We start from the raw sequence: 26615 nt of genomic DNA on the forward strand, positions 1-26615 counted from the left end.
CTCTATCTCAGCCTCCCGGCCCCGGGAGGGAAGGACAGGAAAGGGTTTCCCGGGCAGCTCTTCATCACCCACCGTCCCTTCCTGCCCGCCGACGGCAGCACTCCGCCGCGAGCCGGCCCGGGCCGGGCACTCTCGGTGCCGTCACTCCCGGTACTGTCACTCCCGGTACCGTCACTCGTGCCTCGCGGCGGCGCGGGCGGCGGCAGTGACGTCACACGGCGTGGGGCGGTTGCCGTGGAGACGCGGGCCCGCCCCGCTTTAAGCGCCGCCTCGGCGGGGCGGCCGCGCTCCCGTGACGGAAGTGAAGATGGCGGCGGCGGCGGCGTCTGACCTGCTGACGGGATGGTGCCTCTTCGGCCTGGCGCTGCTGGTGAGAGGCGGCTCTACGGCCCTGCCGCGGCCCCCTCACACATGCCTTCCCCTCCCTTTCCCTGGGCCGGCTGCTACTCCCACTTCGGCCGCTCGCTGCTCCGGTGCTGGGCATCCCGCCCGTTCCCCTGAGCTTGTCCCGGCTGCGAGCGCTTCCCTGCGGGTGCCTCGGCGGTGCCGAGCCGGGCAGAGCCGAGCCCGGAGCTGGGAGCGAGGGGCTGCCTTGCCCTGCTGCCCGGCCAGCCGCGCTGTTTTTGTGTTCGCGTGTTCCGTGTGTGAGCGCGGTGGTGTTGCTCAAGCTGCTCTTAAGAAAGAGTGACTGTCGTGTGGTCAGTGTAACACTGGTGCTGAGTGTTCGGGTTAAAGGTGTGTTGACGCTTTGCTACTGGCGTACAGGGTCTAACATCAGTACCTACCTACTTGCTGGCATTTTTATTATACAGCTCATAAGTATTTTTCCCTGTGTATTTCAGGCCATTCTGATTTTCTGCTGGGTTTATGTGCGCAAGTATCAGAGTCGGCGGGAAAGTGAAGTGATTTCTACCATAACAGCAATTTTTGCGTTGGCCGTTGCTCTTATCACATCAGCGCTCCTGCCGGTGGATATATTTTTGGTCTCATACATGAAAAATCCAAATGGTACATTTAAGGTATGGACTTTCAGAAGTATTAACTGCCTCTTCAAAACAAGCACCTAGGTTACAAAAGGGTGCTCTTTGGTTGTCAGAGTGTTTGAAAGCAGTGGTAATACCTGTTTGACTTTTCTCAAAGCTGCGTGCTAGAACTGTGCATAAAACATTCATGTCTGGTATTTGAACTGGATTTCAGTTTTGATTCCTCTTCTTTCTCAGATGTCCTACTCATTTCCAAATGCTTGTTCCTTCTGTTATGCGTAAGAGTGAATGTACTGTCCTGAAAATATAAACAAATTGCTTAAGTATTGCTTTTTAGTGTATCATGATGGAGTATTGGGGAATAAGATGTGTTGTACTTTTGTTCAAAAATGGACTGTGTTGCCCCTTTGTAATTTGGAATTATTTTAATTGTCTTTTTTGTCAGCAAAAATTTTGGTACTGGAACATGTAGACTTATAAAGTTTTATTGTGCTAATCTACCTATAACTTATAGCCTGAATTAAATAAGCATTTTGAAAGCTGCAGAAACCCTTAGTGGAAGGGACTGCAGTAGAATATCTTGGCTGATAAAGCCTTAACTGAGCTACTGCATTTATAAACTGTAGAGGGTTGCTGTGCAGAATGAGTTCCTGTCATCTGCTCTAAGCATTTCTATGAGAGATCTTCTTAATGCTTCAAATACTAGTTTAGTTTACAAGAAGAGTTCATAAAGGTATTGGCCTGATGTCTTTATGAGGACATTGTGTGTAACAAGAGGTCAAACTGGTGCATGTAAGCTAACTAGAATAACAAATTACTTGGGTTTGGAGCCTACCTGGATCTATAGTAAAAGTTATGATCCTGAAACAAGTGATAGAGTGGGAGAAAGGTAAATGCCTGCACACCAGGCTGTATTCCCTTCCAGTCCTATATCAGTCTTGCCAGGTCTCTGTAATGCTTCAACACTAGCTTGCAGCTAAGACAGTGCTTTTTGGCAGGTGCTTCTATAAATGCAAGTTATGAGAAGCCTTTAGAATTGAGCTGTGATGTGTTTTTTGTCAACTTTATTGCTCAGGATTAATACAGAATGAATTAAGCTGGTACTCAATGTTGTTCTGAAAAGTTTGTGTTTTCAGACCTTGCTTGTTTGGAATTAAAATCATTATAGGAGATGGAAGATATTTTCATATGTTAGGGTTCTTACAAATCAATGGAAATAATAATCTTAAATACATCAAGCCTGACTATCTAGAGAAATAACCATATGCAACTAGGTCCGGCTGAAAAATGGGGACTAAGCAGAATTCCCTGTTGCAAAGGGTACATTTTAGCTAATGTATATTTTGCCTGATTACAGACAAAACTGTGAGAACAAGTCATCAAAGGTGGTCATGCAGTCACGACAAATGTTTAATTAAGGAAATACAATTACTAGAAAGAAAACTACTTGTAATACTGTTTTTCATGGACCAGAATTCCTTGTTAATGGACATAGGCTGTGATATGGTGAGGTGGCTAAATTCTACTTAAAAATTGTTCTGAGAGCAAGCTTTCATGCTTGTGGTAAAGACTTTTTTTGTAAAGTACCTTTTTGTCTATGCTTCAGAGACCTTTTTGTTCTGCTTAGTTCCTAATGTTTGTAGATACTTCTCATGATTTGTGGAAATGCAATTGCCCCCTACTGCTTTGAAGAAGCATTCTTTGTCTTGCAAGTGCCAGCTGAGTTGAGTTTCTAGCTTTGCGCAAATTACGTGAGATCTGGTGACCTTAATGCATTTGATCCAAACACAGGGGTTGAAATTATGGTATCATGTGGCCTTGTAAGTTGAGTTAATCTAAAATCAGTAAGAATGTACAAACCTATAGGTAAACACAGCTTTATTGATTTGGTATTTTCAGTTTAGGAGTAATGTTGGGGTGGAAGGCTGTCAACATCTTAAAATGAGGCATGTGGTGTCTTTCATAGGACTGAGAGTGGTGATCCTGATGTCCCTTCCAAAACAGCATTTTCTGTGGTCTTCATGAATTGTTAAAGCTTTTAAACTGTCCTTGGTAACATGTGCTTCTTTCCTGCTATTGCTTCGCAAGTAGGATAGACTGAATTGTGTTTAGAATGTTTCCTGAAGATTTTCTGGCCTTTCTCTGGACCATTCTTTCAAACCCAACACTTCTAAGACCCTCTAACTGATGCTGGGGTCTGCAGGACTATGACTCTGGCAAGAAGCCTTCATTGCTTTGGATCGGCAGAATGAGTTGAGTCTTTAATCTTCAGTGACTTTTTGAGGGAGATCCAGGTAGCAGATGTTGATGGTATTCTCTATAGATAAATTAGAAGTTCATCAAAAAGCCTTCTAACTGCATGATTTCAGAGCTGATGCCAAAAGAGTAGTGGCATTTATCCAGATTCTAAGTAAGAAATTTTTCTTCTGTATGTATGCTTTTCCTCTATTTCCCAGCTGTAATTCCTGGTATCGGTGTTGAGAAACAAGGGTGCTCAACTTGAAAGAGGTACTATATGTGGACTTTCAGTTCAGTTTTAATGCATCTGACCCTGCTGTCAACTTGTAGATATAGCTGAGGATTTACAAGATGAATAAACTTGTAGCAAACTTAGGGAGAATCGCATTATACTAACAGCAGAGGTTAAATTGAAGACTTTGATGGTTCAAAGATCTCATTATGAATTGTGTGTATTCTGTGACAAGGGAAGGTGGTATGTCTTGTTTACAAGGATGGGCTGAACTGTAGTACCCAAGCAGAGTATCTTTCTCTGAAGGCTGTAAATATTATGCTACTTTCTAGAGGAATTCACTTTAAAGTGTTGTGTAGGCTTTTTCCATCATGTGTTCTGAAGTGCCTTCCTTGACAAGGGCTGTATGCTATGCCTTGGTCAGCCTTTGTTAGCTTGAGGTTTTGTTCATTTCAATAGGACTGTTAAGATAATGTTTATGCATCTTTCAATTACTAAAATTATAGTTTATGGTAAAAAAGTGGTTGGTAGCATTTAGCACATAATGGTGTATCTCACCGTATTTTGCAACTTATCAAATATTATCTTAAAATTTTTATACTGAGTGAACTGAACAGGTTAGGTGTTGGCAAATTTTGCACAGTAGTTACACAGTAGAATTCACTGCAACACCCTTTTTGGAAGGTAGGATTACTTTAATTCATAGTACTGTTAAGTAGGAAAGGAGGCTTTTGGTTTAATACTGATAAAAACTTGAGTATTACCGTGTAAGTGAAGTCCTGATAATATTCAACAGCACCACTTCAGCTCAAAGGTTTTGGCTGTGAGCACTGTCAGTGCTTTAGTTTGTTTCAAAGGACTTCAAGTACATCCAGTTGCATCTGATCTATTTGATCTGAAAACTTGTTTGACTTATGACAAGCACATAGGAACGGAAAACCTCACCATAACTTAAAAACATAATATTGCTACTGGAACCCAAGATCTCTGGGTCTGACCTACAAGTCTCATAAATATTTAAAGCATAGCTGATGCTGTCTTGCAGCAGGAAGACTGCTTGAAACAAGGCTGTTCACTCACATCATCGTGCTTTTTTTTTCCCCCTACTGCTCTAGCAAAAGGCAGAGAAGGTGATAAAACTTTTCCTTTTTGAAATGTATGAATTCTTGCTACTACATGAAGTTAAAAGCCAGTGGCATTTCTTTCAGTCTGATTAAGACTGAATGTGTCACAAGCCTTGGGTGTCTGCAGGAGCAGAGTTATCCTCTTAATGATGCAGAGACTAGCATCTGCTTAATGGGAGATACTTTTTGCTGACCATTTAAGGTTTTTTGCATCTTAGGAGGGTGGGAGGGGAACAACTCGTTATGTAGATGCTCAGAATACAAAACCAGTAGAAATGTCCAGGGGTTGTATTTTTGGAAAGGTGTTAACTGAGAAGTTATTATTGACTGAGATTATGCCTCCTTTCCGAATAAGAATTACTACAAATGAAGCAATAATACTTGGCCAAAACATTGTTGCTATGCAAGTGGGGCTGAGATGTGCATATTTCTGGATGCTGTTTTCCGTCTGGCAGTCAAAATCCTGGCCTGTCTCATTTTGGAGATAACAGGCTGGAAGACCTGAGATCTAGGTATTAAATTTTTTCATATCTAACCATGTTATGACTCTGTCTCTTGTCTTTCATACTGCATCTTCCTTTTGTTGCCTAAGCTTTGGGAGAGACTAATGAAAAGAATGAGTGCTTCATCACATCTGATGAAACATCACAGATACTGAAACCTGTAATGTTGCATAGCTTTAAGCTCTTTTAAGGGACGTTTGCAGAGAATGGGAACTAGCTTCCCTGGGTAGTCATGAAAGTCTTGCAGGGTCCGGCAGTGGCAGTAGAAATGTCAAATTTAATGAGGAAAAAAGAATAAAATTCATGGCCATTCCCTCACCAAAAAGGGTGGAAAGTCAGATTAACTTGCAATGGTTTCATTTGGGGAAGTTATCTGTATAGTTTGAATAGTACTGTTCTGTTGAAATATGTTAACATCAGTCACTAACTGGACCGATTTGCTGAGAGAAGAAAGAATCTACTCAATGATTAATGCAGGAGCAAATCTTCATAACTAATTTTCCATGAATATTATTGCTATAAAATTAATCTTCTAAGGGAGCTTTGCTTTGGATTTAGTGTCTAGGTAAAGTGTCTTAAGCTGCTTTTTTTTATATCTTACATAGCAACATATGTACTTTTACACTTGTTTTTAACGTGACTTGTTATGAAATTCTTAAGCATGAGAGTTTAGATATGGGTCATCATGCTCATGGCACGTATCCATGCAATTGGTGGCTTCCCTTGTCTCTCAGTACAATGCATTGGTACAGGTATTTTAAAAGTGATATATGCTTACTAAACTGCATGGAACAAAATGAAGTACAGCACAACAGTGCCAATGCCTGAATTCTGCAGGTCTGAAGAGAATTTGTGATCCCATTTTGACATCTTAAACTGCTTGTTGAAGGCAGTGTGAATTTTCACCTCCCTAATCTATTGTGCTTCTAAACCACTTGCTGTATATACTGTAAGCTTGGGTTGTAACAGATGGAAAAGACTAGATCTAGAAGCTGTCCAAATGAGTTCTCAGCTGAGTCCTGGATGAGTAAATTCTATACCTAGCAGCTTAGTATTCACCAGAGATGCTCAGACTCTCAGAGCTCTGATGCTCATAAGGTAGCAGTGCTTGCTTTTGACAAGACAATGCTGCGGTCACTAGCTTTTGAAACAGCTCAGATGAACTGGTTACTGCCTTTGAGTTGCTGATGGTGTGTGCATTTGGATAATTTGCTAGTTAGAATTAAGTGTTTTGCTTTTTAGTTTAAATGTGGGGCTTCAGCAGTGACTGAAAGCTGACATACTACTTATGATATACCATTAAATTGGCTTACTTTACATATTCTTCTTGTGCAGAGTAATGCAAAGTTTGTATGCTGAGGCAGATGTAAGTAATGGTGAAATACACACGTGCAATTTGAGTTTTAGTGTAATAGCAGCTCACTATTTTAATATGGTATAGTGTATGTTTCCTAGTACACTTACTCTGGTCCTGTATGCAACTTCATTTGAAAAACAAAATGAAAAGCAATTACAATATTTAAAGTTATACATCTGTATTTTGTTAAAAATACTTTTCTGTAGCTGAAGGAGAAGCAGTTCTTGGGCAGCTGATCCATGTTGTTTCCATTACTAGATATCTCTTCTCTACAGTGCCTGTGCCTCTTAAACTTTGGGTCCCACTGTTGCTTTTCTTGCTTGTTGGTTTTTGTGCATTTTAAATGTCTCCATTGCTCATAGGAGAGACCTTTTTTCCAGTATCTACTTGGAATCAAGCAATGCAAACAGTCCAATTCAGTCTTGATTTTCTCTTAGGCTTGATTAAAGTAAGCATTTTCTTAGTATTTAACATGAGGCAATTGAAATGGTCTGTATGTGTTCTTTACTTATTGTAATCAAATTCTTTTGTGGTATATTTTAATACAAATGCCTACAAAATTCTTAATTAAAATGCTGTTGGGTGTGAACCTGGTGATCTTCAAAGACTGAGCTTATTGTGTACCTGACAGATACTTCAGGTGTTGCTTCTGCCCCTTCTGCTAAAATATTTTTCATGCTTTTCGCTGATTATTTTTCTACCCAAATTTTAGCTGAATGATAATCTAATTTATTTCATACAGTGAATTTTAAAAGCTTAATGTAAACTGACCTTCTGGAAGTCTTAATGTAGTAAGAAAAAGGAAGGTGGTGCTGATTTTCTGAGATAGAAAAACTGTTCATACTGTGTCATCAAGCCCATATTCCAGAAGACTATGGAATTCTGAGAGAACTGATAAACCAAATGCTGAAGTGTCACAAAGTCTTAATGGGAGCAGTGTTTAAGTAGTGTGCTTGTTTGCATTTCGATATCTCCCTGTTAGTGTGTGCCTCTCTATAACTAAAAGAGATTGATCGTACCAGTATGAAGAAAGCCTGCGTACAGAAATGAAAAAGAACTTTGGCAGTAGTGGATGTATTTTTTTTTTATGTTGGTGAGTTGTCTATCTTTTAAAGAATTCTGCTTCTGTATAACTGCATTCTTGATCTTGACCACATATAGGTTAGATCCCACAAAATTAAAGCAGCTCTGAAATATACGTAAGCTGTACTGGCAGCATTGGGCCATTGTATTCAGTCCCTGGGTTTGTCTGCCAACCATTATGTCACAAAATATTCAGCTTCCTAAAACCAATAGTTCCTCTCTTGGAGGAAGGGGAGTGGGCGCAAGAACTTGACTTCAGCCATCTGGCTGACTGCCGTTTCTGACATAGTTAAGAGTTGTATTTTCACTTTCATTGCTTTCATTTTCCGGACATTCCCCAGGACTGAATAGTGCAGTTACTTTTGCTCTTGTTCAAATAAAGGATATAAGTGCTCTCGGAATTTGACTTGCAAAATTAGATATTGTTAAGTTGAATATTCATGTAATTCAAGTCTTGGTCAAGCAAAAAATGTAATCTCGTACTTCTGATAAAGGTGATGATAATAACTAAAAAGGAATAGTTAATGAATTATATATAACTGAGCAGAATAAAAAATTCTTATTCTTATGACTGAGTATTGTTGCATCTGTATATGCAGATTTTAAACAAAGCTGTTCTCTGAAGGAGATATTGTGTACATTGTGTACTTTGTCCAACTGCCTGGCCCATGGCACAAGGAAGCTGTGTTAACAAAGCCACAAAAGTGATCAGAGATTCGAGTACTTCTCCTGTGAAGACAATCTGAAAGAGTTGGTGCTCTGCAGTGTGGAGGAGAGAAGGTTCTGGAGAGGTGTTGTTGCAGCCTTTCAATATAGGGAGAACTTATAAGAAAGAGATAGAAACAATTTTGACCAGGGCCTGTAGACACAGAAGAAAATGTAACAGCTTTAAACTGAGTGTGGGTTTAGCTATAAAGAAGAAATTTATGGTGAGGTTGATGTTTCTCTGGAATGGGGTTCCTGGAAGAGTTGTGGATGCCCATCATCTGAAGCATTCCAAGGTCAGGTTAAAATGGGCTTTGAGCAACCTGACCTTGTGAGAGCTGTTCCTGCCCTTGGAGGAGGGATGTGGACTAGGTGATCTTCGAAGGTCCCTTTCAACTCAGACCATTCTATGATTATCTTCGGAGACTCTTACAAAGATACTTCAGGAATTAGCAGAACATAAGTGGGAGCTTGCAAAGCTAGTTAATGTTCCTTTGGTTCTAAAACCTACCTTTTGTGGAACAGTCCTGCACTTGCTCCTGTTTGCCTAGTGATTTTCACTGTTGCTAGCACTTTAGCACGGAATTGTTTAGAAGTGGTGTTTTTGTCTCTCTTCCTCTGTGTCCTTTAATGGTTGATTCTCATGTAGTCATTACATTTGATAATAATGCTTCTATCCTTTATTGCTAGGTCTGGGCTGATGCTAATGTTTCAAGACAAATCGAAGACACCGTACTTTATGGATATTACAGTAAGTATTCTAGCCTTTTTTTTTCTTTTTCAAGTAATATGACCTTTAAGTGAAGTCATGAAGTTTTTAGAGGTCTTATGGGATTACCACTTTTGGGTTAAACAAGGTTCTTATACTTGGTGCCCTTCAGAGAATATTTTTTATCTTCAAGTGCCCCCTAGAAATCCAAATATACTGAAGCCAGTTCATGAAAGGGCTGATGGTCTCTGTTGTGTAATCTGTGGTTCACATGTTTCCTGTGTGGGTATTTAGTGGTCCCATAAGGGAAATACATGGTTTTGCTGTAACTTTTATGTCACTTAACATATGCAGCAGTGTACAGCTTGTCTACCATGTATAAAGTTGATGCAGCCGTGAGTGCAACACTTAAGTGTTCAGATTCAGCAACTACCCTGTTCCAAGTAACAGTTACTGTGGAGGAGTATAAAGGAGTTGATTCAAAAGTGGTAATCCTAAATAGAACTGAAATGAAAAAATTGTCTGAAATAAAATAACTGTTCCCCAAACCTCTGTATAGTCTTATGTCAGTTTTTTAGTGGTCCTTATGAAATTTATGGGGAGTTTTATGACTGATGGATCCATGTAATGGGTATGGAAGTGTGTTCAGCACAGTTTGAATGAAATGCGTGTTTCAGTTAATGGTGCAAACTCAGAAGTGGTTGCCTGCTTTTGGTCACACTTCTGAAGACTTGGAGTTTTTTCTCATAGATATATTTTTTTTTCTTCATAAATATATTTTTGACATCAGGAAATGATTTCAAATAGTAGATTTATTTCATTAAATTGCAGATTAATTATTGCCTGCCAGTGATAATGGCAAACTAGAATAAACTTCACTCAACATAAAAATGAATAAAGTCACAAGTAGAAAGAAGACTTTTCTGTTTTCAAAAAGGAACTTTTAACACTGAGCTTCTTCACTTTATAATAGTGAAACTGATTTGTATTTGCTTTCTATTCTTTGTGGTTTGCCAAAGTCTTGTTTAACAGACCAGATATTTCACAACTCATAAGGTGGAATAATTTGCAAGCTCTTTCATGGAGGAACTTAAAAACTGCTTGCTATAGATTTGTGAGACTAATTGATTTAAGAATTTCTCTAAGGTGTTTTGGGCAAATCTTGAAATAATTATTTGAAAAAATATTTAAATTTAGATTGACAAAACTGCTTTTGTTTTTGGCCTTTCTGGACAGGTCTACTTGAAATACTGTTGGACAAATATCTTGTTTCATAGCATATCCTCCAGATGGTGGTAGAGATTTAAATATGGCTTTAAAATATTTTTGTCTTAATTTGAGTAGGTAAATTTTTTCATAACTAGTTTTATAACTAGAGCTACATTGAAGTGAACAATAATAGTAACTTATTTTTCAGAAGACTCCAAAAGTCATATAAAAACACAATGCCTCTCCTACATCATCTAGCCCCCTGCTGCTGTTTCCCAGCATAATGACATAACAGCTGAGAAAGGGAAAGTTAAGCATCTTCCATTGTGATACTATTATACTTTTTTTTTTCCTATCTTCCTAGGACAGTATTTGATCGTGGCTTTTATTTTTTAGCAGACAAGATGAGCAGAAGTGAGGTACCCTTTTGTACTTAAGAACATGAATACCAGTATTTTCTTGTGTCTCCTGAAAATGGAGAGAGAACTATATAAATACTACTTAACTCCTGTAGTTGTAGTGACAATTTATGGTATTAATAATGGTGCACTGAGGTCATAGTCCTTCAATCCAAGCCACTTGCAATTGTAGCAAGAATATTGAGTCTATGGTGTAACTGATATTTTAGAATATTAATCATTACTTTGCTACTTGCTTTTTACTGATAAAGCTGTAACTAAACATAGAAAAGCTTTTTTGGTTTTTTTGCACAGTTGTTAGATCCCATGAAAAATGTTCTGTTTCTCATACCCACCTGGTTTCTTGGTTAACCTGATATAAAAGTAGAACGAGTTTGTATTAGTAGGATGGTAAATAAGGTACCTCTCAGAATGAAGCTTGCAATAAGTGTATCTGGAAGTGGGATTTCAGCAGCCTGAAAGCTTTTCTTAGGAAACCAGTCTAATAATGGCTTAGTGTGTTACTATTTCTAAACCCAACTGTAATAGAACATGCCTCACAGTACTTGAGTGATTGAACAACGATCAGTGGTTGGCAAATGCTCTGAAAAAGCATGTCAGTTTGTTTGGAACGAAAACTCTTTTCAGAAAGTGGTATAATTGAAAACACAGTTTTCTTTGTATCACAAAGAATGAGGTTGAAACAATTGTCAGTAAGCTGGAGGTGTTCTGTAGTTCTTCCTCTAGTAAGTAAATACTAGGTGTTGGAATACCTTGATGTTCAGTATCCTTTTGATGAAATTTGTGAATGGTGAAAGGGTATTATTGGTGGATTCTAATCTTGTGAGATAAGCCAAGATTTTGACTTGCATGGGAGCCACTTAGATGACTCGCAACTACAGTGTTGCAAGGATTGTCCACTAAATTTTATGGAATCTCTTCACATGTGCTTTGAAGTCTGTACTAAACCTTAGATTTTCCATTTCCTTTCTAAGTCAGCAGTAGTATGGTGATTCCTAGGGGAAAGTTTTTCATTAAGTGGTGTTACTTGGATGATTTTTACATGGACTTTTGTCCGCTTATTGCAGATGTTTGGTAAGTCATTGACATTGAGTCATTGACACAAGAATTTGGGCTTCTAGGAATTAAGTACAAGTCAAATATGACTTCATGTTTTTGTAGTCTGGTTCTAGGAGAAGCCATTCTAAGTACTATGAGAGGTCTGTAGCTGTATTTGACAAATACTGTGGAGTTACATCTACAGAAACACTTTCCTAATTAGTGTAATTTTTCTGGAAGCAATGTGCTAGAACATAAATTGAAGGTCTGCCAGCATTGAAACTTACTGTGGTGAATTGCTTCAGACAAGTGTCTGACTTCAATTTCCCTACTGTTTTGTATTCTGTAACTTCCACTTGGGAATACAAAAGATATCTTCTTCCAACCTTGAAGAAAATTTGTTTTAAAACATTTTTTATGGTTTGTAAGAATAAGATATTTTGGAAGAAAGACTGATCATAAGTTTCTAGAACTAGCTAGTGACTTCTTAGCAGAAAAAGTGAGAGAGTATATAACATTGTTTTAAGCAACTAGTAATTTTGATGTTATTTAATGCCCTAGTATATGATACCATCTGGAAAAGCAAGTTTTGTGTGATGTAAGACTTCCGATGATATAATATTCTTGAGCCCCCTATAGTGTCTTAAAAGGATTTGAGAGAATATTGATCTTGGCTAGCCAGCTTGAAACCTATCTAGTTGTTCTAGAAGAAAAAAACCCAACAAGTCAAAACATAATATAGTAATCTTCAAGTAATAACAGGTTATTACAAGGTGTAACTTTCTCATGCTTAGTGTCTTTGTATCAATATGGCACAAATCAGCCGATGAGTAACTTGAGGTAAGAGTGGAACAACTTTACAAAGGAGTTCTTGCTGAAGATTCTTTAGACTCTGGCAGGAAACACTTTTGTACTGGCCATATAGTGAAGCATACTTCCAATGGTAGTGCTTAAAGTTTCTGATACAACCCAGAAAAATGTTCTGAAACGAAAGTTGAACCTCTGAACTAAAAGCAAGAGCAGTCCCTGAAAACTGAGGCGATGGGTTAGGCTACAAGGTCACAGGAGAGTTAGGGTTAAGGGAGTATCTTTGTCACTCTGATTGACTGCTTGCTGCTGCAATATCTTTGCTTTCAAAGGTTAGGGGATAACCCTTCCCTTTTCAGGGAATAAACAGCCCTTTTATTGGGTAGGACAGCAGGCAATTAGAGCTTGCCCTCAGGTAAGTAGGATATATGGGCTGATGAAATGTACTGCATTTCCTTTTTCATGATTTCTAAAAATTACAATTCAAAAGGCAGATAATCGTTTTCCTGTGTTTTTGATAGGCACTCGAGCAAGTTTGTTAAAGTTACATAGAGCCATTGGAGAGGACCTATCAAGATCCTTGTGTCCAACTTCTGTCCCTGTGCAGAGCACCCAAATAAACACACTATGTATATGTAAAAGATCACACACCTGAGAGAATTGTCCTGAGGGCACTTCTTGAACTCTGTCATCAGGCATGGTGCTCTGACCACTTCCCTAGGGAGCTTGCTCCATGCCCAACCACCCTCTGGGTGAAGAACCTTTTTTTTGATATTCAACCTCCCCTGGCACTGCTTCAGGCCATTCCCTTGGATTCTGTCATGGTCACCAGAATAAAGAGGTCGGTGCCTACCCTTCCACTTCCCCACATGAGGATGCTGAACACCACAATGAGTTCAGCAGTCTCCCTTCTCTCCCAGTCTCATTCAGGCTGAACAGACTGAGTGACCTCAGCCACTCCTCATCTGGCTTCTGTAGTAAAATAGCAAACACAATCTTTTGCTTCAGCTATGTGAGTCATAAATTTAATATTCAATTCTTAGTAAAAAAATCCTCACAGGCAGTTTAAAACCACCAGTTATGTAAGCAAAAAGATTTATCTTGGAATGATTTTCTTGAGAAAAGCAAATCCAAAGCTGCCTATTTTTCTGTGCTAGTCCTGTAAAATTACTACCAAGTAGTTTTTCAAGTTTTTCAACAGAGCAAATTGCAGACCTTTTGCAGTTTTAAGTGTAGATTGAAGTTTATACTACAGCATGTTTCTAACACTGCATGCAATACTTGAAGATCTGTTTAATTTGTGATTCTCTAGCAGTTTAGTGACAGCAGATAACATGTTTAAAGGTTGGATTTTTTTTCCAACCAGAATTACTCTTTGTAAATAAAGTTACCCATGCAGTTCAGAGTCTTTTTAATCGATGTGTTTTTTTCTTTATTCCCTTGGAAGAAACATGAATCATAGTCTCATTATGTGGTGAGCTAAGGGCATACCTCATGAGTAAGGTATACTGAATTCAGTGTAGTACAACTTGGAAGTGAGGATTTTCTGTGCTTGTGGTGACCTCTATGGGCTGATTATTCTCATCTTGGACTAATGATGTATGTAACTTGCCTAATTTATTGGCCCATTGTGGTGTGGATGTAGGACTAGTCTAAAAAAACAGATTATAGATTAGATAGGCTTGATTTCCGAAAGCATTCACAATATTGAAGTATGACTACTGCTCTAGAATGTCTAGGAAAATTTCTTTTTAGAGTTTGGGGTTTTAAGGTGTTTTGCAACCCTGAATGTTTTGCTTTTGGCAAATGTGAGAGTTCATGAACTGAGAACTTGCATTGCTGTACTAACTCAGCACACTAAACAGTAGATACCTTTAACACTTAGAATTCATTCTTTGGAAAAATATTTCAATTTAGATATAATTAGTGATTAATGTTTAGATTTCAAGTATTATTTTATTTGACTTCTGTACCAACTTCAAGAGAAAATGCTGAGGTAGATTTCTTTGGAGCATGTGGACACTGTGAGGAGTGCACTAGCCAAGACAAGACGTCACAAACTTAAGTTGGGAATGAATCTGTTCATGGAAAGGTGTTAATTATGTATATATGTGTATATGGAAAGGTGTTCATTAGTCATGCAAAATGGGGCAAAGATGAAAAATAGCCAAAGATCATGGGACTTACGAGATCCTGAGTACTTCTACTTATTCCTTCTAAGGTGCAGTTTTGTGCTGGCAGAAGCAGTCTTAGCTGTGTAGCATTTCTGACACTTTGAAGGCTTGGTGAACTATTCCAGGATACTTTTCTTGTGGGGTGCTAACACTAACATACTACTTCAGTTTTTGGTTTCCTAATGGACATCTGCAATGTTCGTAGTATAAGATAATATATGGAGTATTAAAAGTTTTTCCTAAATAATCACGTTCTAAAGCATGATCAACTTACAATACAGAGAGCTGAAGATTTAAACTTGAAATTCTCTACCTGAAATTGGTCTTTTCATACCACTGCCTAATCATTCCATTGATTTTGACCAGCTGTCTTAATGTCTTAAAAACTTGACAGTATTTGTAAAGACATGTGTTAAACCTTGTAGTTTCTTGTGATCACCTGTGCATCAAAGGGACATGACAATATGACTATTTTGGTTTAGTGGCTTCTCATTTAAATATCTGCTGCCATCTCCAGTTAGTCCTTTTTCTAAAAAGAGAGCATGAAGTGATGTGTCCAGTGATCAAAATAGCTTTAAATTAGTTTCATTTGATACACATTTTTTTTAACAACCTGTTATTGGGTGGCTTCACTTGCTTTTATTCACTATGTTTTAAGGTAGTGTGCTAGTATTGTATATCACTTGCAAACAGTTGATTACTTTTAGTCTTTTGTAGTTGCTGAGTTGAAGATGGTTCTGGAATCCTTAGCCTGAAAGGGTTCGCTTTAAAGTCCTTTGGAGTTCACAAAACAGTAATAGTTTGTGAATTTTACTAACTTTCCAACGTTTGAAATTAAGAGGTAGAATGAAAGGAAATGAAGTTTTAAGTCTTTTCCTTTGAATTACTGCCAATGTAAATGTCTCTTCATTTAATTCTTCCTCGTAGCACTGTACTCAGTCATTCTGTTCTGCGTCTTTCTGTGGATTCCCTTTGTCTATTTCTATTATGAGGAGAAGGAAGAAGATGATGGCAACACGTGCTCAGTAAGTTTACTCTAGCAAATGCACCAAGCAATGAAAAAGCAAATGAACTGAGCCAAAATATGAAAGCAATAATTATTTTTTAACTTAAAAATGGTATTAGCATTGTAATATTTAAGTATATTACTACAATTTCATAGAAATCCTGTAGCATCTTAGTAAGTTATAGTCTGACATTGTCTAATCTAAGCACCATGGTCTTGCATGAAATGAAACTTTAGTGAGATAAGTAATTAATGTCTGTATTTTCATTAATTCTTTAAACTTTCTAAAAATTTTTTTTCACAAGATTCCTTATACAGGAAGTTAAAACTTATGTGAGACTTTGCATAGAATAGCAACCGTATATAGTCACAGCTTTTAAAGTAGAGAAGAGGAACATGGTTCTGAAATAAGTACTCCAATTTAGTGTTTTTCTACTGTAGTGTTTGCATTTTTTCTTGAAGTAGGCAGTAGTAATTTACCTGAAACTAACATGTTTACTTTTGTAATGCACTGACTTGAGACCTCCCAGGGAATACAGTAACTGTAAGCCAGTAAGGTGCTACTTTTCAAATGAAAATACTTCTCTAAAAAATCTTCTAATCAATTAATCATGATTGCTACCCCATCTGTTCAGTTGTAACCTTAACATAACAAGACTTTTACTAATAGCCATAATATAAAGTATTAGTAGTATTTTCTTTGAGTGTATTTGTACTGAATATATCCAGGCTTCCAGCCACAGCTACTCAAATGCATGGCTTATGATGGAAGCAGAATTTCAGGTCATGGTACACAGTTCTCAGGCTGAGACTCTTCAAGAATGCATGTTTGTGACTTACATGTAAAACTACTCATGCTTTTTATGGAGGCTTTTTGTAGAATACATGTTCTGCTAAGTATACTTTTCCATAGTTTGCACAAATTCCTTTATATTCATTTTATGTCAATGTATTGACTTTCTCTTTAATATTCAGCAGGTTAAAACTGCACTCAAATACACTCTGGGATTCATCACAATTTGTGCAGTTCTTCTGTTAATTGGGTAAGTATTTGTATTGAGCACTGTTCTGTGCAGGATTTTTTTTTCAGAGTTCTGCTCTAAGATTCTAAGAGGTAAATTATGATGCACTCAATCTCTATAATCAACATTAGCTTAATCACTAATAGGGTTTAAGTATCCTCAGAATTATGTACCTGAAACTAAGAGTTTAACTGGAAAATAAAATGGTTTTCTTAATTGTGGAGGTACTTGTGCTTCCAAGCTGATGCAGTCTGAATCGATATGGAGGACGTGGTGGCTTTGACACAACTACATTAATGTTTCTGTGTATAACAGGGAGTAAAAAAAATTGTCCTCATCATGTTCATCAAAGAGTTTTTGCCTTTCTTAAGTGCTTTTTCTGAAATGGACATTGCAGAATAGCTTTTTGGGAAAATGGTTAGATGTTATAGGCTTATACTTTCCTAAATAGAAATGCTGTCTGAAGAATGTAAGTGTAGTTGACTTAATTGTACCTTGTATGATAAAGCTTTTGCTGGCATTTGTTTAAAAGGCAAATATTACTGAAGTAACCTGTTTGCAGCAAGTGCTGTTTTTCTCAAATTCCCAAGTAGTAGCAGAAAATTGATTTCAGATCACCAATTAAGCATGGCATGCTCACCAATTCTGAATCTTTATAATGTCTGCTGTGTCAAACTTTTTAGCATTTTGACTGCAGCAAAGTTGGTAAAAACTGCATGTATGCTAAAATGATGCATATCAAAGTACTGCAGAGTGAAGTAAAAACTAGAGTGAAAGTAATGCTTCTAGTTGTATACTATTTTACTGTAATACTGGTTTAGTTTTGAAAAAAGTTAAAGGTACATTTCTATCAAGTATCTTGTCCTTCTAAGTTAAAGTAAGGTATTTACTCATATAAGGGATGGTAGGAGTTTATTACTGTAATCATTGTCTAGAAATATTTCTAAAATTTCTGTCAAAAGCTGTTTCTGACAGCTCACATCATAGGTGTAGATAGATGTATTGTACAACACATCCAACTTAGAAACCATTGTAGTGTTTCTAGTAGGTGTCAGCTGAATCCTCAGTAGCTGTAAGCATGTCTGTTCCTCCTTTGCAGTGAGGTAGAAAAAGCTAATTCTTGTATTTCCCCTTTAAGTGAGAATGCAAGATTCCCTTCAAGGAGAAAAGGCTCGGTTTTAGAGGCAACTGAGGTGACTGTGCTGAAGAAAAATGTGAACTCTATATAAAGATTAAGTAGCATATGTCTCAGTTCATGTACATGCTTTTTCTGAAGAAGTTACCTTAGCTGTTTTCATAGCAAGGGCAGGGGGAAGTCCAGTGTGACATGAAAGAGATGAATATGTTGGAGCAAAAGTTTCTATATGTGGGGTTTGACTGAATGTGGTAGTGAAGACTTGTGTTGCAGTAGCATTGGATTCTCTCACTGGTGGTTAGGATCAGAAAAATGTTAAAATAGACTGGAATTTGGTGTACTGAGTTTGACTCTAGGTGTCTAGGCTTAATAGAATAGAGTGCTTCTGCACACAGCTTATGAGAGTGAGAGGGGTTGGAATATTTCCTGTTAAGTCCCTAACAAAGTCTTTCTTCCTATGCTTACATGACTAGTGTCTTATAGCCAGACAACCTCTGTTCTGGTTGGTTTAGAAAGTAATTGGTATGATGAAAGCAGGTCAATAAATACTTTTAAAGGTCTACATAAGATTTTTTTGCCTTTTCCCTGGTCAACTGTCCTCAAATAAATTATAAAAGCTATATTAAGCTCAAAGTTCAAGTGTCTTATTCTTGCCAGGATGTTGCCCTTGCTCCACTAGAGATCGTTGTGACTATTTTGGGAAACAAATCTGCTTTGTGCTGCAGTCTTGGAGGTTTTTCTGACTTGGTAACACAGCTCAGTGAGGAGGATGTTATTGTCCAAATTGTTATCAGGAGTAGTGTTAGTGCCTCTTACTTTACTTGTCTGTTACAAAACAGTTGTCTGGCAAAAATGTGCCTGTTTGTAACACTTAAATCCTCTGCACACAAATAACTAGAGTACCATTAAAAGCAGAGTAGAAGGCAAATTTATACAGGGATGCTCAGAACTAGTTTTTACTTGTCATACCTTTCCCTTCCAATAAGCTATATACTTGTATTTTCTTCAAATGTCATGTGCTTGTTAAGGGGCTTGAGATACTGCAATCTACATTAAGGCACTCTTAAGCAGTCTAGTATGAAAAAAAAGGTTGTTTTTGAGATTAATGAATGTTCTATTCCAAAATGCATGCTTCCCTGTCAGTGTTTAGAATTAAACTGGTTACCTTACATTTTCCAGAACCATTAGCTCTTAAAAAGCTATGAATATATCTAATTATCCTATAAATAGCTATGCAAATTAGATCACAGCAGAACTCACTTAAGGAAATGAGTCTAAATCTGGTGTGTTGGAAAATAATTTCCTAAGTATGACAGTTAATGACACTCTGATTTAAGGATCAAACTTTACCTATTTACTTGTGTATTAGCCCTGCCAAGAGTGAGTAGTTTTAAACTGCTTGTCTTGCATTTGCTTTCCTTGTTCTGCAGCCTAGATATTGATCTAGATTTTAATCATAATTTACCCAGGATGTGTTTTGAACAGCATAACAATTTGCTTCTGTTCTTAAAATTACCACAATAATTTGAATTGTGTCCAGAACTCTAAGTATCAGACATCACAACTGAGCTGTTTTGTTTGCTTACATTACCTAAATTTCTAACTCCTGTGTTCCTTTCTGGGGCCTTTGGTGCATGGAACTTGAGCAGGAGCAGAATGAGATGTCCATCTTTGTCAGTCAAGGTTTATCTGAGTAGTAATTGAAGAGTATAATGTATTCAGTAACCCCTGCTCTGATTAGTGTCCTTTGACATGCTGGTTTTAGGTAGTCTCAGCAAAAAAAAACTAAAACCGAAGGGGGGAAAAAAGCAAGCAAGTTATAAATAGCCTAAAATGTTCTTCCATTTTGTCTGTTCCTTGCATGTGGTCCACAAATAGCAAATCCATAGTAGTGCTAAAATAAAAAGGACTTGAGCTCAGTTGCGTTCTCAGTCTCCTTTATTAACCATTTTTAGCAAATAAACCTGCAGTTATTTCTTTCTGTCATTTGTAACTAGAAATATTGCCAACTTGGTTTTAATACCCATGTCTTCATTTTGTATGGATGATCTTTTACAGAAAGAATTGCTACTGGAGACAGATACCAGAACTAAATCTTAAGTCAACAAGCATGTGTCAACTTAAGCAAATGCTAGCCCTCAATCTGCCTCTTGCACAGTCATAAAGCTTTTTTTAGAAATTAAAATTTTGGCAGAGTATCAGTTTGTTTTTGATGTGATGATTATATGTGCACACAGTTGGCTTGGCCCTAACCTTTGAAACAAAAGCATATATTTTGTACTTTAAGTTTGAGACTGCTCCTGGAATATAATTATTTGTTTGGTACTGCAAGCAGGAATCTAATTATGTAGTCTTTGTCATACAAGTCCAAATGATACTTGTGAACATTCTTTATGGGCTTCAGTTTGAGTTTTCGTTCTTTGCCTAAAATGTTTCCCTTCAAATCTGTCTTCCTTGTGACTTGTAGACCTTCAATTTCATGTCTCAAAGCTGTGGTTTTCAGTGTTTTTTTGGTATGGAGGTACTATTTTTCCAGGTATTACAAACTCAGCTGTTTTTTCTGTAGAGGTGCTGTAGAGTTTTTATTCTTATTAATTGACTTTAGATGGTGAGCCTGACAACAGGAAGCTTTCAGCTAGGTAACTGTTTTACCTGACATTGTTCTCTGAGCATTATTTGCTAGTCTGCTTATTGGAAAAACAGAAAAACATGATGTAACTTCTCTGCAGCTCAGTTCTCTCCGACTACAGAACAAAGAGTGGAATGGAGCAGATGTGTTTAGTTGCAATGATAGAAGATGAACATGTCCCTTTATATTTTAATGTTTGTTTGAGAAATCGTTTTATTTTTGCTTTCAGAAGTGTATATTTATATGAGAATTTGTCTCAGTTGATGCTTGAAGTTTTATTTGCTCTTCTGCATATTTATCAAATCAGGGTGTTAAATCGCATTATTATGTCTTTTAATGATACTTGAGTGTAAGGTCCTTATCTCTTTTAGGACTGGTAAATAGAAAATCAGTTGTTCATTGAACTCAGACCTGACTGTACACACACATACATGTACTCTGCTGATGTAAATGCAGCATTTGAGGAGAATATTAATAAAGTGAAACACTACCTTTTCTTCCAATTGAATTAATTTCTATTTTCTTAATTTGGAAGTAGAATTCTTATTTTTCACTAATTAGGGTAAGAAAGATTTTTTTTTCCTGTATTACAGTGCTTTTGTTCCTTTGGATATTCCCAACAAGAAGAATTCCACAGAGTGGGAGAAAGTGAAGCTCCTGTTTGAAGAATTTGGAAGTAGTCGTAAGTTTGAGATTTGTTGTTAGCTTTGCACGAGTTGCTACTCTACTAACCTCTGCCACTCATTGACTGAACAAGATAATTAACTTCCTTGGTGGCAGTTTTCTAACTTCTCTGACTGCTTATGTACATTAAATCTTTACAATAACACTGTTCTTCCTGTTCAGAGAAGAGCAAAATTTAGAACTTGAAAGCAGACACTGCCAGCATCTCCTCTCTGTACTTTAAATACAAGTTGCCATTTAACAGCAAGGACTCCAGTGTTGTGTCTGCTGATACCTATGGTAGGGAGAGGAGGATACTTTCTTCCATAATCTTCACTTAACTCAGCTCTTAAATGCTACTTGGCTGCTGAAGTTCACTGACTTTCAGGGTATTGTGAGTGTGTATCATGTTTTAACACTCTTCAGTCATTTACCTAATGAAATGCAGTACTGCTGTTCACTGTAAAAATGAGATGAGTGGTTCCATCTATTTAGACAGTGAAGTCCTATGGGTGTTACAACTTCTTCCCTTTGCTTTTACATTACTGACCTCTTCCGAAATTGTTTTCTGCATTTGTTACACTTCACAGTAGGGCTGTAAAGAGCTGTTGACAAGGCCAAACTTGATGGAATAGTGTTTAACACTTAGGTATGTAGTTCATGTGCTTAGCCAGGATATGTTTTCAGGGTAAAGGTGTGAAGGAAGTGTTTTATAGATGAGCTAAGACAGACTCAATGTCACTTTTCAAATGTATTCACAAAAGAGTAACTGAAAGTTGTCTAGTAAACATTCATCCCAATGCATAAGTACTCCATTATTTTGTGCTTCATTCTTGATACGCATCAGAGTATTGGCTTCTGTGTGAATGTTTTAGGATATAATCATACCAGTTTTTGTCAAGTCATATTCTGCATTACTCTAGGGATTTTGTACTGAGTTAAAGTTCCCTGCAGTAACATACACCAAACACTGACAGAACTGGCTAATCACTTCAGGGCCCATCAACTTTGTATGTACAGTTTGCTTAAGTATTCTCTAACCTGATCCTCTTCCAGGGGTACATATTCCTTCCAACTTTTCTCACTAAGCTCCCTGGCCTGGATTTCCTGAAGTCTGGTCTTGCTAGTAAGAGACTGAGGCAAAGAAGGCATTCAGTACCACAGACTTGTCATGCAAAAGTTCTGTCTTGCCAGGTTCCCTGACCCACTCAGCAGCAAGCCCCTATTTTGCCTCTTCTTCTTGCCACTCAGATACTCACAGCCCTTTTTGTTTGCTTTGACATCCTTTGACATCATAATATGCTCTGTGCTGTAATCTGTGCTTGTAAGCATAGGAGATGAGGAGGACAAATCTATAGCTTTTTGAATGTTTTGGCTGCCTGCTTGTTGGTGTTTCACTTTGCGAAGATTATAACAGCACAGGAAAAACTCCCTCTTCAACTGTTTATACAGCTTGTGGTAACGGTTGAGCTGAGATGTAAGCTTATTTTTCCAGGTGACCTTGATGTGACTGCAACAAAGTGTTTGGCTCTGTCTTTGCTATGAAATACAGTATAGCCAATGTTTATTTCTAGGAAAGTAAAATGATTAAGATGCTGGGTTGGGATGTGAAAGTCTGATTTCTTTTTTTTCCTAGCAGCATTCTCTTGTGACTTGTAATTTCATGGGATAATTCAGACTGAAGAGATCACAGGTCATCTATTCAAGAAGGAAACTGTAAGATCAGACTAGGTTACTCAGGGCTTTATCCCCTAGCTCTTCAAAACCCCCTGAGTTTGGAGACTGAAGTCATTGTGGAAAGATCTCTCCTCTTACCTGTTGTGGATATACTTGCTGTCACCCATTGTCTCATTTGACAACTACGCACCACTGAAGAGCCTGGCCTCTACCTCTTTGCTAAGCAGACAGACTGTATTTGGTGTCTCCAAACCTGTCTCTGTTCCAGGCCAAACAAGCCTGACTCCCTCAGCTACTCTGTGCAGCATGTGCTCCAGCTTCCAATCAGCGTAGTTCTCCCCTTAACTTGCTCAAATTTATCAGTCTTAACCTGTATCAGAACTGGTTGTACTATATGGTCCCTTCCTTTAATAGGTGGACATGCTGCTGTTGATACAGCCTGGGATGCTATGGGACTTCCATGCTGGCAGGGCATAATACTGGCTTATTTTTGGATTCCTGTCTCCCAAGACTCCACACAGTGGGGCCCTTCTATTTTCTTAGAGCTACTGCACAGACATTAACTCTCCACAAAAGGTTCTTTTGCATTCCAGATGTTGGAGAAATAAGGACAAAATGCCTATTTTCTTTAACTGTACCTGTTGTCCTGTTTTTATATTAATTTACCCTTTCTTTTGTCTGTCTGTAGTGGCCAAAGAAATGCAAAGATCTTGAGACATAGAACAAACATCCAATCATCACCTGGTAGTTGATTGTGGGGTTATGAAAGGAATATGAGCTCATCCACTGAGGCAAAGCCTGACAATGTACTTCTGGTATACAGTTATCAATTTTTCAACCAGTTAGTTTCTTAATGTTCCATTGAGCACAGTTCAGACTTTTAAAATGGATATAAATAAAATGTTGGTTTCAAATATTTGTACAGAAGGATCATCAAATACAGTATGTAAGTACCTTGTATGATAAGTTACAAATAGAGGTCACTTGTGTGGGCTTTTTTTTCCCCTACACTTCAGAAACAACTCAGATTTTCATAACTACTGAAGGAAAAATAGTTCTAGGTTTATTTATGTGGGTTTTGCGGGGTTTTTGTTTTTTTAATAAGTTTTAAACATAGCTGTAGTATTTGAAACAGGAACATGCAGCTTTTAGCTCTGAGGAAGTTGTTTGGTATTATCTAGTAAAAATAGTAAGGGAGAGATTTGAGCAGAGAAGTTGGATTTGGTTGTGCTGTTCTGTTAGTTTTTGGTGATTTTGGAAAGAGGCCTGTAGGGTTGGTCAGAAGAGGGGTGCAACTTCTCATAGAGGAAGGTTATGATTTCTCAGTTTGTGACTGCTTAGTGCTATTCAATAAATAGGAATGGAAACAGGCTAGTATATTTGTATGAGTAAAGGAGAGGATGTGGGGGAGTGCAGTAAACTCTGGCTGTGACTGAGCACAAACATGAAATTGTTTGCTGAAGGCTAATTTCTGTAATTTGCTGTAAGTCCCAATGTTACTAAGTAAACAAAGCCACTTGTGATGTCTTGTGTGGTGAGGTTAGGGATAGGCCTGTACTGAAGAATTATGCAGGAGGCTTTAGGGAATTACAGTAAATTCACGAATACAAGCTGCACTGAGTATAAGCCGCATCTCTGGGTCTTGGCAAACATTTCGGTTTTTGTCCATAAATAAGCCGCACCTGAATATAAACCGCTCTGTCGTTCGCAGCAAGGACCCGCGTGCAACAAAGTTGCCAATTAGTAACAGAACCACGGGAGGGCAGGGTTTACTGGCTGAGCTGAGGCTATGCAGGCTCAGCCCGCTCGGGGCTGCCGACGGGGCCAGGTGGCCCAACCCGGCGCTGCCCCTCGGGGCCGGCCACCGCCGCTGCCACTGGGCTTGGGGCCGGCCACCGCCGCTGCCACTGGGCTTGGGGCCGGCCACCGCCGCTGCCACTGGGCTTGGGGCCGGCCACCGCCGCTGCCACTGGGCTTGGGGCCGGCCACCGCCGCTGCCACTGGGCTCGGGGCCGGCCACCGCCGCTGCCACTGGGCTCGGGGCCGGCCGCTGCCACTGGGCTCGGTCACCCCGGGTCAGCGCTGCCCCGCGGTGGCAGGCAGGGACGGAGCTTTCTCTGCTCCTGCGGCAGCGGGCGGGGACGGAGCTTTGCCGCGCCCGTGGTGCCGGCGGCAGGCGGGGACGGAGTTTCCCCGCTCCTGCCGCGGCGGCGGCGGGCCAGGATGGAGCCTACCTGCTCCTGCCGCAGCGGGCGGGGACAGAGCACCCCGCCTCCTCCCCGAGCCGTGGCAATGGCGGCGCGCCCCCCCCCCCCCCGTCTCTCCCCCGGGCTGCGGCAGAGGAGGGAAGCGAGCTCTCCTGCCTCTCTCCCAGCCCCCCCGTCCTGCCTGCAGAGAGCCAGGGCAACAGAGTAACAATTTGTAACAATCGCTGAATGCCAGCTTTTACTGGCAGGTGCCCTGGCTGGCACGTCTGGGGTTGTAAATGTCAGAAAATTATTCACATATTAGCCGCCCCCGAGTATTGGCCGCACTTCCGGGTTTTCACCAAAATTTTTGTCAAATTGCTGCGGCTCGTATTCGTGAAATTACTGTAAATGCCTTTTTATTTGGTCACTCTTCTATCTCTTAATTACTAGTTATAAGGCTACACTAACTCTATAGTCCCCTGAACTTTTTCTAGTTGTTGGTCTATATAAAGATTGAGTGAAGCTGAGGATTTTTTTGGTAGGATCCATTTTTGCATGATTCTGGATAATGCTTTTAGTGGGAAAATCAGGCAATAGCAAACAAAACTAAGATGAACCATCCAGAAAGCTTGTAAAAGTTGTGTAAGTGACCACAGCACCCTGGAGAGGCCAGAAATAAGTCTTTAAGAGGTATCAGAGAGCTATGGGAGCAAGTTCCTTAGTGGCTTTTCAACCATTTGGGTGAATGCAACTTCTGTTGCATTCTGAGCTTGTAAGACAAGAGTCTGTCCTGGATCCTGCAATTTTGGATAAAGATCTGCTGTGATCAAAAAACTCTTCAAAGAAAATTTTTCATCTGAGTTATGGCTTGTAGCTATGTTTTTATCTTTTTCTTTCTCATGAATTTAAATCTCTTCTCGAAACTACTTTAAGAAGTGTTCTTATACATCTACTGTATTTTCAACAAGGTTATTTTATTTTTTTACTTTTGCAGATGGTTTGACTGCACTTTCATTTTCCATTAGCTCCTTGACTGTGATTGGAATGTTGGCAGCTATCACTTACACAGTAAGTTGTTATGCAAAGTTTTCAGATTTTTATCTTCATGAGACTTTCGGTTATCACTGGCTGTACCTGTATGTAAAAAGATTCAGCAGTGTCTTTAGCTCTGGATTTTCATAGTTTGAAACATTCCTTCTGAGTTCTAACTTCTTGCTACAAGTTTAAGGACCACTGTTTTAGTACTGAGCACATATCAGACTTAATTTTGATATGTTTATTCTAGGGGATGTTGCATTACTTATGATTTGTAACACAGTCACTAACTTTGCTTGCTTTTAAGCCTTTATTTCTCCACCCTGATGTAGGGAATTAAATGTTACACTTTTTTTGTCCATTGAACTGTGGCATAACCTAGAGTTGATATGGAGCTAAAATACTGCAGCTCTTTGAGAGGCGTTTTGGAGGGTTCATTCTGTAACCAATTGTAAATGGTATGGTTAAGGTTATGTTAGTTCAACTGCTTGAGTCTTGCTTTTACATAAAAAGAAGAGCTATTTTAACCAGCTTCGACCAACATTTAATGTTTATGTGGTCATTTGCTTTCCCAATCAGTTCTGTTTCTTCATTCAGTGAATAATCAGTGTTTGTAATGCTTCATGTTTTAATTTGTCCTCAAAGTAAAATTTTTCAACAAAGAAGCAACTTAAAAGC

The 26615-nt window shown here is 38.7% G+C and overlaps 1 protein-coding gene across 2 annotated transcripts in view; it reads left to right on the forward strand.

The window, feature by feature from the left end:
• Window positions 1–260: 260 nt before the first annotated feature.
• LMBRD1 (LMBR1 domain containing 1) overlaps window positions 261–26615 on the forward strand; it is a 68794-nt gene continuing 42439 nt past the window's right edge. The window contains exons 1-7 of one of the 2 annotated variants that reach the window (XM_033055443.2): window positions 261–370; window positions 843–1019; window positions 8916–8976; window positions 15509–15606; window positions 16563–16630; window positions 20967–21055; window positions 25897–25970. In XM_033055443.2, the coding sequence (XP_032911334.1) occupies window positions 308–370; window positions 843–1019; window positions 8916–8976; window positions 15509–15606; window positions 16563–16630; window positions 20967–21055; window positions 25897–25970 (630 nt within the window). In that variant the 5' untranslated portion in view covers window positions 261–307. The remainder of the gene's footprint in view (window positions 371–842; window positions 1020–8915; window positions 8977–15508; window positions 15607–16562; window positions 16631–20966; window positions 21056–25896; window positions 25971–26615) is intronic. The other variant, XM_033055444.2, reaches the window with a different exon arrangement.

Source organism: Catharus ustulatus, chromosome 3 (genome assembly GCF_009819885.2).
Source record: "Catharus ustulatus isolate bCatUst1 chromosome 3, bCatUst1.pri.v2, whole genome shotgun sequence".
Classification (NCBI taxonomy): Eukaryota; Metazoa; Chordata; class Aves; order Passeriformes; family Turdidae; genus Catharus; species Catharus ustulatus.